This window comes from Marmota flaviventris, chromosome 10 (assembly GCF_047511675.1).
Source record: "Marmota flaviventris isolate mMarFla1 chromosome 10, mMarFla1.hap1, whole genome shotgun sequence".
Classification (NCBI taxonomy): Eukaryota; Metazoa; Chordata; class Mammalia; order Rodentia; family Sciuridae; genus Marmota; species Marmota flaviventris.
In genome coordinates, this window is record NC_092507.1 from 118,235,361 (window position 1) to 118,252,022 (window position 16,662).

The following is a 16,662-nucleotide window of genomic DNA, read 5'->3' on the forward strand; positions in this document are numbered from 1 at the left end:
CTCTCTCTATCTACCTTGCTCTGCCGTTTTTTTTGCGTAGGGCGGGGTTAATCTGCCGATTGGACCGTTTTCGTGCCAGTCAATGAGGCGGCTGCGGTGATTGGCGAACGACTTAGAAGCTAGCGGGTTTAGGTGTCAGCCCCGAAGAGGCAGCATTTTCTGGGCTTCTCGCTGCTTCTCTCTCTCCAGAAGGTTCTGCCGGTTCTTCCAGCTCTGGGTACCTAGCTCTGCATTGCGCCGCCATGATGGGCCACCGTCCTGTGCTCGTGCTCAGTGAGTTATGGGGAAGGGACCCCCCCCGCTTTGTACGCCTCTCCACACGCTTCTTAGTGTTGCCCCAGCTTCGTCCCGCCATGACCTGACCAGAGGCTTCCAGTCATCGTCTCCTTTTGGGAGCTCCTTTACTCACATTCCTTCGTCCTCCCTTAACAAACGCAGACCGACTCGTCCCTCGCCGAGTCCCGTGTATTTACACGTGCTTGTCTTGGGAAGCCCTTGTAGACCCCTCATCGAGTATCAGCCGCCACCTTCCTCCACGCCCCTGCGCCCTTACCAACTTGTCTTCCGGTGTAGAGTTGAATGAATAATGGTCTTCCAAATGAGGCCTAGCTCTATGTTCTTGGCCCGTGGCTTTAGTCGCGATGTGACCTCGGGCAAATTAAGTTTTTCCATTTGCGTTGAGATTGGTAGTGTTTCTTCATAGAGTTGCAAGTCAAGTCGATAAGCTGCTTAAAAGAGAGCCTGGCACATAGCGGTGGCATCCTTGGTTTCTGCGCTTATCATGAGTACCAGTCGTTCAGCAGCCCTATTCCTGGAGGAACCGTGCTTCCCTTCTCGGACTTAGATGTAATCTTTGCCACTAAGCAATCGAGTTTTCCCAAATTCTCCAGTACTTTTTCTTTTCCCTTTGGAAATATCCCTTATTTCTTTCTAAGAAATTAGCATTGTCTACATTGTCTTCCCTCAGTATGTTTCCCTTCTGAGTGTAGCTTCTGTGCCTAGGATGCCCGACCAGCCATTTCCCCTGTGTATGTCCAATGATGATGAGAGTTTTTGTTTGTTTTACATGTACCTGGGGAAAAACCCCTTCCTTCTGCTGGATTGTAGATCCATATAAGTTTTTGGTTACTTCTACCTGAGATAGAAAATGTAAACCCTGAGGGTTATGCTAGGTGTTTATGTTTGATGGGACTGGAATGAAAGATTTACAGAATTGAATTGTAGAAGAACGTATAATAGGAGCGTGGAGGGAAGTCATTACGTTGGTGTGGTTATAGTCACTGGCTTGTCTCTACTGAGTGGGCCCTGGGATGAGTGGTGCATTTGTAAAGCTCTTTTCCTATCTGCATTAATCTCTGGCATTAAAGGCTGTACCTGACTCTATTCCCTATTAAACTATGTAACCAGATCTGAACCAGGGTAAATGGGTTAGTGAGGTATTCTTATTTCATCCAAGTATGGGGTGGCTTTGTATAATTTATCTTATAAACTGGGACACTTTGGAAGAGTGTGCATTCTCATTCCACAGCATGCAGTGGGGTTCTGTCAGTAATTAGGTTTGGACTGTTAGAGTATTCTTCTGTTATTCAAGCAGGAAAATAACCCCTAAATTCTTCCCCTCTTTACAGAAAGCTCTGATTTTCGTAAGATCACTAACCCTTTGAGAATGTGATATTGGCTTTGGATCTTCGTCTGGGGTGGGGCATCTTTCATTTTCTCACATAATCTTGGGGAGTTCATTATTTCACTGAGGCCCATTCATGGATCTCAGATTATGAATCCTACTGTAAATGTGTGAATGGTTAAAGGGAAAGTGTTGTCCAAGATTTTGGGAATGAAAAATAGAGTTGGGGATGTAGCTCAGTGGTAGAGGAGTTGCCCCTTGGTTCAATCTCCAGTACCCCTTGACCTACACACAAAGTAAATAGCTGCAAATACATGTGTTTATTAGGTTTTTGAAATGTAATTGACATCTACACATATTTAAAGTATATCATTTGATAAGTTTTAATCTGTGTATATACTGCAAAACCAATTCCCCACCCCCACCCCCCAAAGATTGGGGAATAAATAGCTTGTGTACAGTTGGGGCAATCCTAGGCTGTTGACTATTGTTTTTATCTATTTTAGGCCAGAATACAAAGCGTGAATCTGGAAGAAAAGTTCAATCTGGAAACATCAATGCTGCTAAGGTAGCATATCTCCCCCCCCACTCTCCAGTATTTCTGTATTTCTTCTTAGCAATAAGGTTTCTTATATCTAGACTTTAAAATGTGCAATTAGGCAGAGAAAAAGTTGACTTCCCTTTTTTCAGGACATTGCCCTATGGTAGTACCAGTAAGGAGTTATATATTCCCTTACAATTTAAGTCTAATAATAAGGCCTAGTAATCTTATATTAACCTGTGCATAATTGTATGCTGTATAAATTTTATAGCATTCTACTTGTGTTTGTCTCCCATGCTAGACTGCGCTACTTGAAGGGAAGGACTGTATTGATTCTCTTTTGTATTCCTAGTGCCCATCATAGATCCTCCATAGAGGCTGAATAATGCTTTTGAATGGAATAGTGAAGTGACCTGAGATTTGACTTATGGTGGTGTGTAGGCCATTGTTATGCAGAGAAATACTGAGATTTGGACTGCTGGAAAACTATAATAAAGTTCTGGGAGGCATATTTCTCCTTTTTTCTTGTGAAGTATCTGAAATAGTTGTCAATTCTACTTTAGTGGTATCATTTTTAAAACAGTGGCTTTCCTGGTTGTTCTCCAACTTATTCATACTGTCCTCTGGTTTGTGCTTACGTGTCTTATATTTCCTTTCCATTAGACTATTGCAGATATCATCCGAACATGTTTGGGACCCAAGTCCATGATGAAGGTAATCTTATCTTTTATTGAAACTCATAAACTACAGAGTATATAGGTTTTCTGTTCTTTAGGACACTTACTTCGCTTTTGTCTTAGATGCTTTTGGACCCAATGGGAGGCATCGTGATGACCAACGATGGCAATGCCATTCTTCGAGAGGTGTGTTTTTTTCTCTTCTTTTTCATTTGCTTCCTCACAGTTTTATAAATACAAAGAATCCAGGAGCTGGGGGTGTAACTCGGGGGGAGGAGGGGCTGGAGACATGGCTCAGTGGTTAAGCACCCCTGGGTTCAATCTCTGGTACCAAAACATAACAATAAAATGAAGCTAAAAGTTTGAAATCAGAGTATCAGCAGGGCCTTATTCCTGAAAGGCCTAGGGGAGAATTCTTTGTCTTTTCTAGCCAGAGTGATTGCCTAGCAATCACAAAATCCTGGGTTCAGTCCTCAGTACGGGGAAAATAAAAACAGAGGCTTTTATTTCCAAGTCATATTCGCAGGACACAGTTCACACACAATAGAACTTGCAATATGTAACTATATGGTACCATGCTATCCTTAAGAAGCTGTAATAATTGAGTTCTTTTTTTTAATATTTATTTTTTAGTTTTAGGTGAATACAATAACTCCATTTTATTTTTATGTGGTACTGAGAATCCAACCCAGTACCTCACGCATGCTAGGCAGTCGCACTACCACTTGAGCCACATCCTCAGCCCAATAGTTGAGTTCTTATGATGCATTTTTTTCCTCAAAAGCAAAGGATGTAGAAAGGTGGTTTGGGAGGACATTTTAATCTTCAGGATATGGTAAAACAATAAAGGGAAAGGGAATGTATATGTGAAGCAAGAAACTTAGGACCAAGCATAGTGTTAGTTAAGGAGTGATCTACATTTTTAATTAAATTTTTTAGATTCAAGTCCAACATCCAGCAGCCAAGTCCATGATTGAAATTAGCAGGACCCAGGATGAAGAGGTTGGAGATGGAACCACATCAGTAATTATTCTTGGTAAGAAAATGGAAAAGAAAAATTAGAAAAAATGTCTGTGTCTCATTTTAAGAAGAAAATTTTGGTGTTGGAGGTGTAGCTCAGTGGTAGAATCATGAAATCACCCCCCAAAAAAGCATAGCTTTTAATATACTACATAAAGGATACTGTTTACGGTATGAAAACTGTTCAGCCTCTTCCAAGAATGGTATTGGGTGGCTCAAATTTTTTGTCATTTTGAACATGTCAATAAGTAACCATGAAAGTGCATGAATATTGATTTTGAAGTTTCAAGTAAATTTTAGCAAGTGGTACAACATGGAATCACAAGAAATATTTTGGAAGAGATTAAACGATTATCTCAATTCTAGAGGCTGTGAAGTCTAAAGTGAAGGACAGATAGAAAATCTTGAAAATAGTGAGCCTTGGTTTATAAATTGAAAGTTATCTTTATTGTTATATTTGTCTGGGTTTTGTTTTGTTCTGTTTGGATTAGGGATTGAACCCAGGGCACTTTACTATTGAGCTGCAGCCTCGGTCTTTTTTTTCAACCTCAGTCTTTCAGAGGGCGGAGACAAGCTCTCACTTAAGTTTCTGAGGCTCGCCTCAAATTTGCAGTCCTGCCTCAGCCTCCCAAGACATTGGGATTACAAGCCTGTGACATCACATCTAGCTTAATCTTTCCACTTGTTAGGATAATTTCCAGAAACTACCTATTGCTTTTATTGTATAAATTTCAAATTGATGGTGGGATTTCTAAAATAGAAACATTCATTTTTTAAAATATTTCAGTAATGATTTTAGAAGTGAAGAAGACTATTTTGTTGTTTGTTTTTATTATGTTGTTCAGGCTGGGGCTTCTTGTTTGTTTTTGCAGTGCTGGGGATCAAACCCAGGGCCTTGCACATGGAAAGTGCACACACTACCACTGAACCCTTATCCCAACTCTTCTTCATTTAACAGGATATTTTCTAAGTTCTCTTTACTCTGGCATCTTATGAAGTATTTATTATTTTTTTTAGAAAAGTTTATGATGGGGGCCTGGTGTTGTGGCTTAGTGGTAGAGCTCTCGCCTAGCATGGGCAAGGCCCTGGGTTCAATCCTCAGCACCACATATAAATAAATAAATAAATAAAATAGGAGTATTCTGTCCAACTACAACTAAAAAATAAATATTTTTTAAAAAGAGAGAGAAAAAAATATATGATGGGAGGCTGGGGATATAGCTCAGTTGGTAGAGTACTCGCCTCTCATGCACAAGGCCCTGGGTTCAATCCCTAGCACCAAAAAAATAAATAAAAAATGTATGCTGGATAGCTAGGAATTAGAATAAAGCATTCAAACATTTGAGTATGTACATACTCTTTTTTTTTTTTTTTTTGGTACTGGAGATTGAACCCAGGGGTGTTTAACCATTGAGCCACATCCCCACCCCACCCCACCCCCTTTTTTTTTTTTAATACTTATTTTTTAGGTATACATGGACACAATATAATGCCTTTTTTATTTTTATGTGGTGCTAAGGGTCGAACCCAGGTCCCACCCGTGCTAGATAAGCACTCTACCGCTGAGCCACAATCCCAGCCCCCCCACCCCTTTTTATTAATATATTTTGAGACAGGTTCTCACCTAGTTGCTGAGGGTGGCTTTGAACGCATGATTCTCCAGCCTCAGCCTCCCAAGCTGCTGAGATTATAGGCATGGTGTTCCATCACACCCAGCAATGCATACTCTTTGGAGTATACATGTGAACTTGAGCATATCTGTGTATATATTAAATTTATTGTCAGCAGCTATTATACAACGTTTATCAAATGCTTTTTTTTTAATACAAATACTTAACATGCTATATTTAAACTTTTTTAAAAGCTAGTTTTGTTTTTTTCTATATGTAGATCATTTGGTGTGTTTATTAATTAGAAGGTTTAGTTTTCTTATTTTGAGACAGTGTCTCACTAAGTTGCCTAGGGCCTTGCCAAATTTCTGAGGCTGGCCTTATTTTGCAATCCTTGTGCCTCAGCCTCCTGAGCCACTGGGATTATAGGGAAACACCACTACACTTGGCAGGATGCTTTTGTTTGTTTTGGGTTACTGGGGATTTAACTCAGGGGCACTTTACTGCTGACACCACATCCCAGCCCTTTTTATGTTATTTTGAGACAGGGTCTCACTAAGTTGCATAGGGCCTCGTGAAGTTGCTGAGGCTGGCTTTAAACTCATGATCCTCCTTCCTCAGCCTCCCGAGTTTCTGGGATTACAGGTGTGCACCACCACACCCCGCTTACACGACGTGCAAAGTTTCAAATAGTATTAACAATCAAATGGCATTTCTTTTGGGAGACTCTGTTTTTGGAAAAAAGAAACCTTTTTAGGGGCTGGGATTTGTGGCTCAGCGGTAGAGCGCTTGCCTGGCATGGACAGGACCCGGGTTCCATCCTCAGCACCACATAAAAAAAAAAAATAAAGGCATTGTGTTGTGTCCATCTATACCTAAAAAATAAATATTAAAAAAAAAAAAAAAGAAACCTTTCTAGAAGCATAATGAAGTTGTCTTGATCCTCTGGTACTTTCTAAAACATTACTGTGGTGCTTTTGTCCTTTTTTCAGCTGGAGAAATGCTGTCTGTGGCTGAGCACTTCCTAGAGCAGCAGATGCACCCAACAGTGGTGATCAGTGCTTACCGCAAGGCGCTGGATGATATGATCAGCACTCTAAAGAAAATCAGGTATGGGAGAATGGGCCAGAAATGGGTACTAGGAAGTAGGGGAGGCCTAGAAGACTGATCTATTCTTAGATATAAAAGAAGGCCAAACCCATCTTACATAAACACGCTGGGTGTACCCTGGTATTATTTTGTAATAAAGAGAAATGAGGGCAGCAAAAAGAAAAAGAGGGTAAGGGGAGTAAAAGTTTAAGAATTCAAAAAGACAAATAGAGGGCTGGGGAGTGGCTCAAGTGGTAGCGCGCTCACCTGGCATGCGTGTGGCCTGGGTTCGATCCTCAGCACCACATACCAACAAAGATGTGTGTCCACCGAAAAGTAAATATTAAAAATTCTCTCTCTCTCTCTCAAAAAAAAAAAAGACAAATAGAAAAGGAGTTACTAGGATTAGTTCTTCAAAATATATTTTGGGTAGATATTATCTGCAAGTTTTCATGTTAAGTTCTGCCATGAGAAACGAAAAACGTTCTGAGTAAAACAGGCTTACTTTCCAAGTTTTTTGGTTTTGTTTGGTTTGGTACTGGGGATTGAACACAGGGGTGTTGTACCACTGAGCTAAATCTCCAGCCCCTTTTTATGTTTTATTTTGAAACAGGGTCTTGCTAAATTACTGAGAGAGCCTCACTGAGTTGCTGAGGCTATCAGCACCCTCCTGTTGCAGCCTCCAAAGTCGCTGGGATTACAGGCATGTGCCATGGTACCTGGCTGGTGTTAAAAATGTCCTACTATCATGTCTCATTGTAGCTAATTCAGTACCCAGAAAGTGCTTTGAGAATGCTGCCAGAAGTTTTCCATTAAAATGCAAAGGGCCAAGACTGAAAATCCTGATTGAATCTAGTAATTGGGGAACTTGCTATTAGTTTATATTTGCTTAGTGCTAATGTGGTAATGTGGCAATAAAGGGGATATAAAAATGCATTACTTCTAACTAGGGAACTTTAGATAATTTGTGGCACAACAATGGAGTCACAAAGAGCATGGTAAGAATAGAAAGATTTTTGTTTGACAAGCACATTGTGCACACCTGTAATCCTAGCCACTCTAGAGGCTGAGATAGGAGAATCACAAAAATAAAATGGTGCTCTACTCTTCTGTATCTGGTTGAGTCATTAGGTGCTTAAGTAGTAATTTTGTGAATTTTGTGTTAAATCGCCCCTGCTATTAAACAAAAAGTTAGCATTAATATCTGTCTAGCATACTTTCAAAGAATTAGATGTATGCTTTAGTTATTTTTATGAGCTTTGTAATATTTTGTTGAGTATGTGGCGCCTGAATTCTTGGAAGCTTTTGTGTTGTTTTTTTGTTTAGTTTTTGATGATGTTGTGGTTTTGGGTGGTAGAGATCAAACTCAAAGCTGTTCACATGCTGCTGAGCAAATATTCTTTAACACTGAGCTGTACTCAGAGCTGCAGAAACTTTTTTTAATAAGCAACATCTGCCCATCTAGAATACCTTACTATTAGCCAGACATGGTGGCACATGACTATAATCCTGACAACTCTGGATGCTGAACCAGAAGGATTGCCAGGTTCAAGGCTAGCTTCAGCAACTTAGCAAAACTCTTATCCTGAAAAATAAATAAAAAGGGCTGAGCATGTAGCATAATTAATAACTATTTGATAATTGCATATTGTACACCTTATACTAGCATGACGGGAATTTTAGCATCATGTGAAAATTTGGACAAGTTTGTTATCCAGGAGCTCTTAGAGCTTTATTTTATTGTTCTGAGTAGTCTGGCCATGTACAAATGTATAATCCTGTCAAAGGAAACCAGACTAATACCTAAAAATGGTAAATACAATGTGGCATAGCATGAATTAAGGTCATAGATAGAATATAATTCAGCATTCAAAGTTGTAAAACTGAGAGCCCCTTATCCTGCCTTTTGGCCCTCTTTTTTAGTCTCTGAAGTACATGAAGAACTACTTTAAATGTCTAAGTTGCCTGGCTTTCTTTTCTCCAGTATTCCCGTTGACATCAATAACCGTGACATGATGCTGAACATCATCAACAGTTCCATTACCACCAAAGCAATTAGTCGGTGGTCCTCTTTGGCTTGCAACATTGCCCTGGATGCTGTCAAGACTGTACAGTTTGAGGAAAATGGTCGGAAGGAGATTGACATCAAGAAATATGCAAGAGTGGAAAAGGTGAACTCTTTTAGTGTGTGCTTTGAGAATAATTATTTTCTAGCATGAATAATCCCACTTCTAAAGGAAATAGTTAAATTAAAGCAAGATATCTTTAGTTAGTACTAGGAAGAACTTGAAGCCTGGAAAACAAAAACCTAATTCCTGAAATAATTTTGTTACCTTCACTGCTATTCTTTCACAAGGTTTATAAGAATAGCAAAGAGCAAAGTTTATAAGGATACGGAAGGACTTATTGGAATCTCCATGTTTCTGCATTTGGATATGTATCAGTCACTTGGCCAGAATATAAACTTTACAAGGTCTCTATAGTATAATGTTAAGAAGCCTTAGAAAGCTTTCTACCATTTCTATTAAATTTAAGATTTTAAAAATAATATCATGGCCAGTAGATGGAGCTCAAGCCTAGAATTATGTGGGAATATCTTTAAAGAAGTAGAAGAGACCTGAGTCTTTAAATCTGTCAAGTCACTGACATTCTGTGAATCTCAGCCAACCTTCAGATTTGAGTATCATGGTTCAAAATTGGTATGCTTCCTAGAGAGGAAAAAATATGTTTGCTGCCATATTTTGTTTCTAAGCATCATGGAAGAAAGTTATGTTAGGAATTTGAAGTAGGAGCCATTTAGGAAAGAGGAATATCTGGGAATGAAGCTGAGAAATTGTCCCCTTTGGGTTGTAGATTAAAGTGGGTCGTCTTTTTGCTTAGATACCTGGGGGCATCATTGAAGACTCATGTGTATTACGTGGAGTTATGATTAACAAAGATGTGACCCATCCACGAATGCGGCGTTATATCAAGAACCCTCGTATCGTGCTGCTGGATTCTTCTCTGGAATACAAGAAAGGAGAAAGTCAGGTGGGTTTTGGCCCTATTCCTTAAAGTGGAATCTGCTAATATGGATAAGGGAAATAAAAAGAGTGTTTTTTACATGACTACTCTGCCAATTACTTTCCTTTGTATGTATGTCATTGTCACTGTAAGCAGTCCTTAAATATCGTTGGTGTTAATAACGCCATTTTATAGATGAGATACCTGAGGTTTAGTGGGGATACTGACCCTCCTACATATATTAAAATAGGGTCAAAACAGAGCTAGGCGTGGTGGCACATGCCTGTAATCCCAGTGGCTCAGGAGGTTGGGGCAGAAGGATCCCAGGTTGAAAGCCAGTCTCAGCAATTTAGTGAGACTTTATTCTAAATAAAATGTAGAAATGGCTGGGGATATGGCTCAGTGGTTAAGCACTAATGGTTCCTTGGTGATATATATATATATTTGGATCACACTTACGCTTAAGTAATTTGCCTTCATCCTTGCTTGACCCTAGCATCTTTTTTGGTACAGTCCTATTATTTGGCCTTTGAAACCCAATTGACTAGTTAGGTTAGTTGCCTGGGGAAGACTAGTATTGGCCAAATCAAGATTTGATCCCAGTTCTACTTAGCTTCAGTTTTTTTTGTTGTTGCTTGTTGTTTTGTTTTTTGGTACTGGGGATTGAACTCAGGGGCACTTGACTGCTGAGCCACATCCCCGGCCCTATTTTGTATTTTATTTAGAGACAGGGTCTCACTGAATTGCTTAGGGCCTCGCTGTTGCTAAGGCCGGCTTTGAACTCACGATTCTCCTGCCTCAGCCTCCTGAGCCATTGGGATTACAGGCATGTGCCACTTGGCTTCAGTTTTATATAACCATGCCACCTTCGGTAATACATTAGAAGGATATGGAATAGGAGTTAATTTGGCTTTGAAGTGCTGAAGGAGAATTTTTCAGAGGGCAGAAAAGGCTTGCAGGGTTCTAAAAGTGTTTGAATCTTATTAAACAAAGATTGAGAGTAAGAATCAACTTACTTGGGCTGGGGATGTGGCTCAAGTGGTAGCGCGCTCACCTGGCATGCGTGTGGCCCGGGTTCGATCCTCAGCACCACATACAAATAAAGATGTTGTGTCCGCCGAAAACTAAAAAAAATAAATAAATATTAAAAATTCTCTCTCTATCGCTCTATCTCACTCTTTCTTTGGGAAAAAAAAAAGATCCTCGTCTTTTTTTTAAAAAAAAAAAAGAATCAACCTACTAGATGGGAAGAATTAAGACTTGGAATAGCCGGGTACTATGGCACATGCCAGTGATCCAGCAATTCAGGAGACTGAGGCAGGAGGATCATAAGTTTGAGGCCAGCCTCAGCAACTTAGCAAGATCCTATATCAAAAAATAAAAAGGGTTAGGGAAGTGGCTCAGTTGTTAAGTGCCCCTGGGTTCAATTTCTGGTACCAAAAAAGACCTGGAATTCCCATGCATACTTGGAGGGCAGATAACATTGAGTTGGGTGGTCAGAGAGCTTGGAAAGACCAAAGTTAAAGGGTTAAAACTAAGTGGTAGTAACTAGAACTGAACTGGCTTACACAGAAAGGTGTGAGGTATGGCTTTTTTCCACCACACAGACTGACATTGAGATTACCCGAGAGGAAGACTTCACCCGAATCCTTCAAATGGAAGAAGAGTATATCCAGCAGCTCTGTGAGGACATTATCCAAGTGAAGCCTGATGTGGTTATCACAGAAAAAGGCATCTCAGGTAATGCTTTATTAATTTTTCCAGCCCACCTTAAAGGTTGAAGAGGTTAGGCGATTCCCTGCCCACCTCCTGCACCATGTTGGTGTAGTCATTGTAAATGTGATGGTTGGAGTATTTTTAGGATAAAATCAGTTGAGAATCCTGGAGTCATGGCATCTAGCTTGACACCTCTACTCTTGAATTTGCAGATTTAGCTCAGCACTACCTCATGCGGGCCAATATTACAGCCATCCGCAGAGTCCGGAAGACAGATAATAATCGCATTGCTAGGTGAGTGGCCAGGTGAAGATAATATTCTTCCTTCCCATGGGTTTCCTTTTTTGTAGCTGCATAATTATCTGAAAAGATATAATACAGGATACAGTAACAGAAATAACCTGGGTGTAGCTGTCTGCGCTCTTCAGAAGTCTTATAGTACAACAATTATGCATGAATCTTCTTACCGCCCTTAAACATCAGTGAGCAGCTTGTGTGTAGACATCTGTAATTGCTACCTTGATGGATGTCCATTACATTTTGAAATAACTACTTGTCAAGGTCTTTATTGTCATCGTGACGATTCTAAATAAGCGTTTCCAGAGTAGTCTGAATATAGAATATAACAGAGCCATCTGTTTCCTTGATTGGATCCTTACCTGCTGCTAATGCATTCATAGATTGCATTCACTGTTTCTGCACTGATACTTGTACTCATACCATCCATTTTGAATATTAATTGGGTGGGGGGAATACCAGGGATTGAATGCAGGGGCAATTGGCCCCTGGGCGACATCCCCAGCCCTGTTTTGTGTTTTATTTAGAGACAGGGTCTCACCGAGTTGCTTAGTACCTCACCATTGCTGAAGCTGGCTTTGAACTCCCGATCCTCCTATCTTAGCCTCTCAAGGCACTGGGACTACAGATGTGTGCCATTGCACCCAGAGAATACTAATATATTTTTAAAAGCTAGTGAATCTACCCCACTGCAATAGTTAGGTTTTTGGTCACTATAACAAATACCTGAGATGAATGTATGAAGAGAAAAGGTTTATTTTGACTCAGATTTGGAGGTTCTAGTCCGTGATTGGTTGGCCCTATTGATTTTGGTCCTGTGTTGAGGCAGCACATGATGGCAATGCAGGGTAAAGCAGATACACTCACTTCATAGCCAGGAAACAAAAAGAGAAAGAGGAAGGGATTGGAGTCCTGCTTTCATCTTAGGCTCCAATACCTCCTATTAGCAGTGAACAAGTCTTTACCACATGGATGCTTGGGGGACACTTAAGATACACACTATGGCACCTACCATCCTTCAGTATATTACAGATCCAGGTTGAATTTCATACTTACATTTTCTCCTAAATGGCTCTCAGCATACATGTATATGCTTGGTTGTTATGCCTGTTCATGCGTCAAGGGGAAAGAGTGACAAGTAAGAAGTTAGTCGTTCATTAATTAAAATTGGGTCACACATTGGTGCACTTAATTCACCTTCCTCCTTGCTTGCCTTTGACATCTTTTTAGTTGTAGATGGACACAACACGTTTATTTGGTTTATTTACTTTTATGTGGTGCTGAGGATCAAACCCAGTGCCTCACACATGCTAGGCAAACACTCTACCAGCTGAGCTACAATCCCAGCCCAACATCTTCTTTGGTATAGTCCTATTAATGGCCTGGAGATCTAACCAGATAGTACAACATGGATTATAACTAGAAATGACCATTAGGTAGTATTTGTTTTTTTTATCAGGCAGCCAAGACCTCCTGGGTAACATTTCTAGCAATCTACTAGCCCTAATCCTCAGCCACAGGCCCTAGACTAGGGAGATTACAGGTAAAGTTTCTGAAATCATCTGTTTCTCCCCATCTCTTTACGCAACAGAGCCTGCGGGGCCCGGATAGTCAGCCGACCAGAAGAACTGAGAGAAGATGATGTTGGAACAGGTGCGGGCCTGTTGGAAATCAAGAAAATTGGAGATGAGTACTTTACGTTCATCACTGAATGCAAAGACCCGAAGGCCTGTACCATTCTCCTCAGGGGGGCCAGCAAAGAAATTCTCTCGGTGAGTCAGCCTTAGAAATGTAATTGGATGGAGGAGATCGTTCCACTTCTTGAGCTCCCAGAGAGTCTAAAATCATTTTTGTATCAGTTAGCTTTCCATTACTATAAGAAATATCTGAGGCAATCAAGTTTCAAAAAAGAAAAAGGTTTATTTTATCTCATAGTTTTAGAGTTTTCAGTCCATTATTGATTGACCTCATTACTTTGGACCTGTGTCTGCACATCATATAACTATTTAATTTGGATTTGTAGCCACAGATATCTTTCCTGCTTCCTTTAAAATAAATAAGTAAAATTTTTCTGGCTATGACAAAGAATATAATCTGAAATTTATCTACCATCTTAACTTTTTCTTTTTTTTCCTGTACTTGAGCCCTGGGGTCCTCTATCAACCAAGCTACATCCCTAGCTTTTTTTTTTTTTCTTTTCTTTTTTTCCCCTAAGTTGTAGATGGACAAATACCTTTATCAAATACCTTTATTTTGTTTGTTTATTTTTATGTGGTGCTAAGGATTAAACCCTATGCCTCATACTTGCGAGGCAAGCAGTCTACTGCTGAGCCACAACCCCAGCCCCTTCCAGCTTTTTTTTAAATTTTGAGACATGGTCTCACTAATTTGCCCAAGACTCCTTGAGCAATCCTTTCTCAGTCTCCTGAGTTGCTAGGATTACAGGCAACCCTGGGCCCATGTTAACTGTTTAAGTGCAGTTTGGTGGTGTTAAAAGTACATACAAGTGCTAGGTATGATGGCACACACGTGCAATCCCAGTGACTCGGGAGCTAAAATTGAAGGATCACAAGTTCAAGGCTACCCTTAGCAACTTAGTGAGAATTTCTCAAAAATTAAAAATTAAGCCAGGCATGGTGGTGCACACTTGTAATTCGCAGCACCTCAGGAAGGAGGCCAAGACAGGAGGATCGTGTGTTCAAAGCCAGCCTCAGCAATGGCGAGACACTAAGCAACTCAGTGAGACCCTGTCTCTAAATAAAATACAAAATAGGGCTGAGGATGTGGATTAATGGTTGAGTGCCCCTGAGTTCAATCCCCAGTACCAAAATATTTATTTGTTTATTTATTTAAAAAGAACTGAGGGTGTAACTTAGTGGTAAAATTCCCCCCGAGTTCAGTTCCCAGTACCAAAAAAAGGACGTTCACATTTTTGCACAAAATTTTTTTTAATTGTTTTAGTTGTAAATGAGCGTACGGTATCTTTCTTTATTTTTATGTGGTGCTGAGGATCGAACCCAGTGCCTCACCCATGTGAGGCAAGTGCTTTACCACTGAGCTATAGCCCCAGCCCAGAAATTTTTAATCCTACACAACTCAGACTATATTTGTTGAATAGGACTCCTCAGTTCCTCTTCCTTGGCAACCACGGTTTCCCCCAACATCACTTTTTTTTCCCCCTTCTTTTTTTGTGGTGCTGGGGATCAAATCTGGAATCTAGGGCTTTGCATATGCTAGGCAAGCTCTCTACCGCTGAGCTGCATCCCAGCCCTCTTTATTTTTTAAGTTGAAATTGTAAATAGTATTTTTTTTCCTTAGTGAGACTTAACTAACTTTTCCAGAGGCGCATAACTAGTAAATAGTTTATACTCCTCCCTTGGTTTTCTGAAGGGCACAACTAGAAGGAAGTCATCAGGCTGGCTTCATACTGTCTGTTTGCTTCCCCAAGGAAGTAGAGCGCAACCTCCAGGATGCCATGCAGGTGTGCCGCAATGTTCTCCTGGACCCTCAGCTGGTGCCTGGGGGTGGGGCCTCTGAGATGGCTGTGGCCCACGCCTTGACGGAAAAATCCAAGGCCATGACTGGTGTGGAGCAGTGGCCATACAGGGCTGTGGCCCAGGCTTTAGAAGTCATCCCTCGTACCTTGATCCAGAACTGTGGGGCCAGCATGATCCGTCTACTTACTTCCCTTCGGGTGAGTTCTTTTCTGTGCTGTTACCTTGGTGGGGTAAGAAAGCTGGTTTTGGCCTAGGGGGATGGTTTACATATGTCTAAGTTCTCCTTATAGTTTGTTACTTAAATACAATCTTAATCTTTGACTTGTTTGCTGGCATTACCATTTTCCCATATCCATTCTATACCAATTCTGTAATTTTTTTTATATTTATTTTTTAGGTGTAGTTGGATACAATGCTTTTATTTTATTTATTTTTATGTGGTGCTGAGGATCAAACCCAGGGCCTTGCACATGCTAGGCAAGTGCTCTACTGCTCTCTGAGCCAAAACCCCAGCCCCATCCATTCAGTATTTTTGTTTAGTGTGTTACCTAAAGTTAATTTTTTTTTGAGAGAGAGAGAATTTTTAATATTTATTTTTTAGTTCTTGGCGGACACAACATCTTTGTTTGTACGTGGTGCTGAGGATCAAACCCGGGCCGCACGCATGCCAGGCGAGCGCGCTACCGCTTGAGCCACATCCCCAGCCCTTACCTAAAGTTTTTCCAGTAGTTTCTCCTTTAACTTATGTCTGCTCCAACCTCAGGCCAAGCATACCCAGGAGAACTGTGAGACCTGGGGTGTAAATGGTGAGACGGGAACTTTGGTGGACATGAAAGAACTAGGCATATGGGAGCCATTGACTGTGAAACTACAAACATACAAGACAGCGGTGGAGGTGAGGCATCCTAAGATTTGTGCACGTTATTTGTTTCCAAATAACCAAAAACAATGTATTTGGTCCAGTCTTAAAGGGACAGCCTGTAGAAGGCAGCGTATTCCCTAAAGCTCTCTCAAGGAATTCCATTACCCTCACTTAAATCTTTAGCTTATGCAAAAGCAAGGAAAAAGTAACAGCACAGCAGTATCTCTTGCTTAGGGAGAACTGCATTTCTACATTTTGCATTTAGGAATCTAAATGCAAGGTAGATTTCAGATAAAATGGTAATTGTGTGGGAGGAGCTAGGAGATACTGTCTAAAAGAAGACTGTCCTTTCTTTCTCTGCTGACCTCTTTGGAACTGTGGTTTTTCTCTTAGACGGCAGTTCTGCTACTGAGGATCGATGACATCGTCTCAGGCCACAAAAAGAAGGGTGATGACCAGAGCCGGCAAGGAGGGGCTCCTGATGCTGGCCAGGAGTGAGCGGTGTGCAAGGCAACTTCAGTGCACAGAACCAGCGGTCTCCCCCTTTCCTGAGCCAGAGTGCCAGGAACACTGTGGACATCTTTGTTTGGAAGGGATCAAATTGAGGGGCAGCCTCTAGTCCCTTTCTGTCCCGGCTCAGTTTGCAGAAGGCACTGACATGTAATTCTTCTCTATTGTAAGCTTTCCATTTAGTTTGCTTCCGATGATTAAATCTAAGTCATTTGA

General features: G+C 40.8%; 1 protein-coding gene across 1 annotated transcript; it reads left to right on the forward strand.

Moving 5' to 3' along the window:
• Positions 1–127: 127 nt before the first annotated feature.
• Cct3 (chaperonin containing TCP1 subunit 3) lies at positions 128–16,662 on the forward strand. Its single transcript, XM_027920794.3, has 14 exons — positions 128–273; positions 2,131–2,192; positions 2,829–2,879; positions 2,966–3,028; positions 3,782–3,878; positions 6,465–6,582; positions 8,546–8,732; positions 9,442–9,591; positions 11,172–11,304; positions 11,493–11,574; positions 13,169–13,349; positions 15,026–15,271; positions 15,838–15,969; positions 16,330–16,662. Exons 1-14 carry the CDS (start codon positions 243–245, stop codon positions 16,432–16,434), a joined length of 1,638 nt encoding a protein of 545 aa, XP_027776595.1. The 5' UTR covers positions 128–242; the 3' UTR covers positions 16,435–16,662.

Bases quoted from the DNA above. Each gene is read 5' to 3' on its own strand.
- Cct3 (XM_027920794.3), top strand. From the start codon at position 243: ATGATGGGCCACCGTCCTGTGCTCGTGCTCA. The intron at 9,592-11,171 runs GTGGGTTTTGGC...TCCACCACACAG, and splicing joins ACAAGAAAGGAGAAAGTCAG to ACTGACATTGAGATTACCCG. The intron at 11,305-11,492 runs GTAATGCTTTAT...TTGAATTTGCAG, and splicing joins CACAGAAAAAGGCATCTCAG to ATTTAGCTCAGCACTACCTC.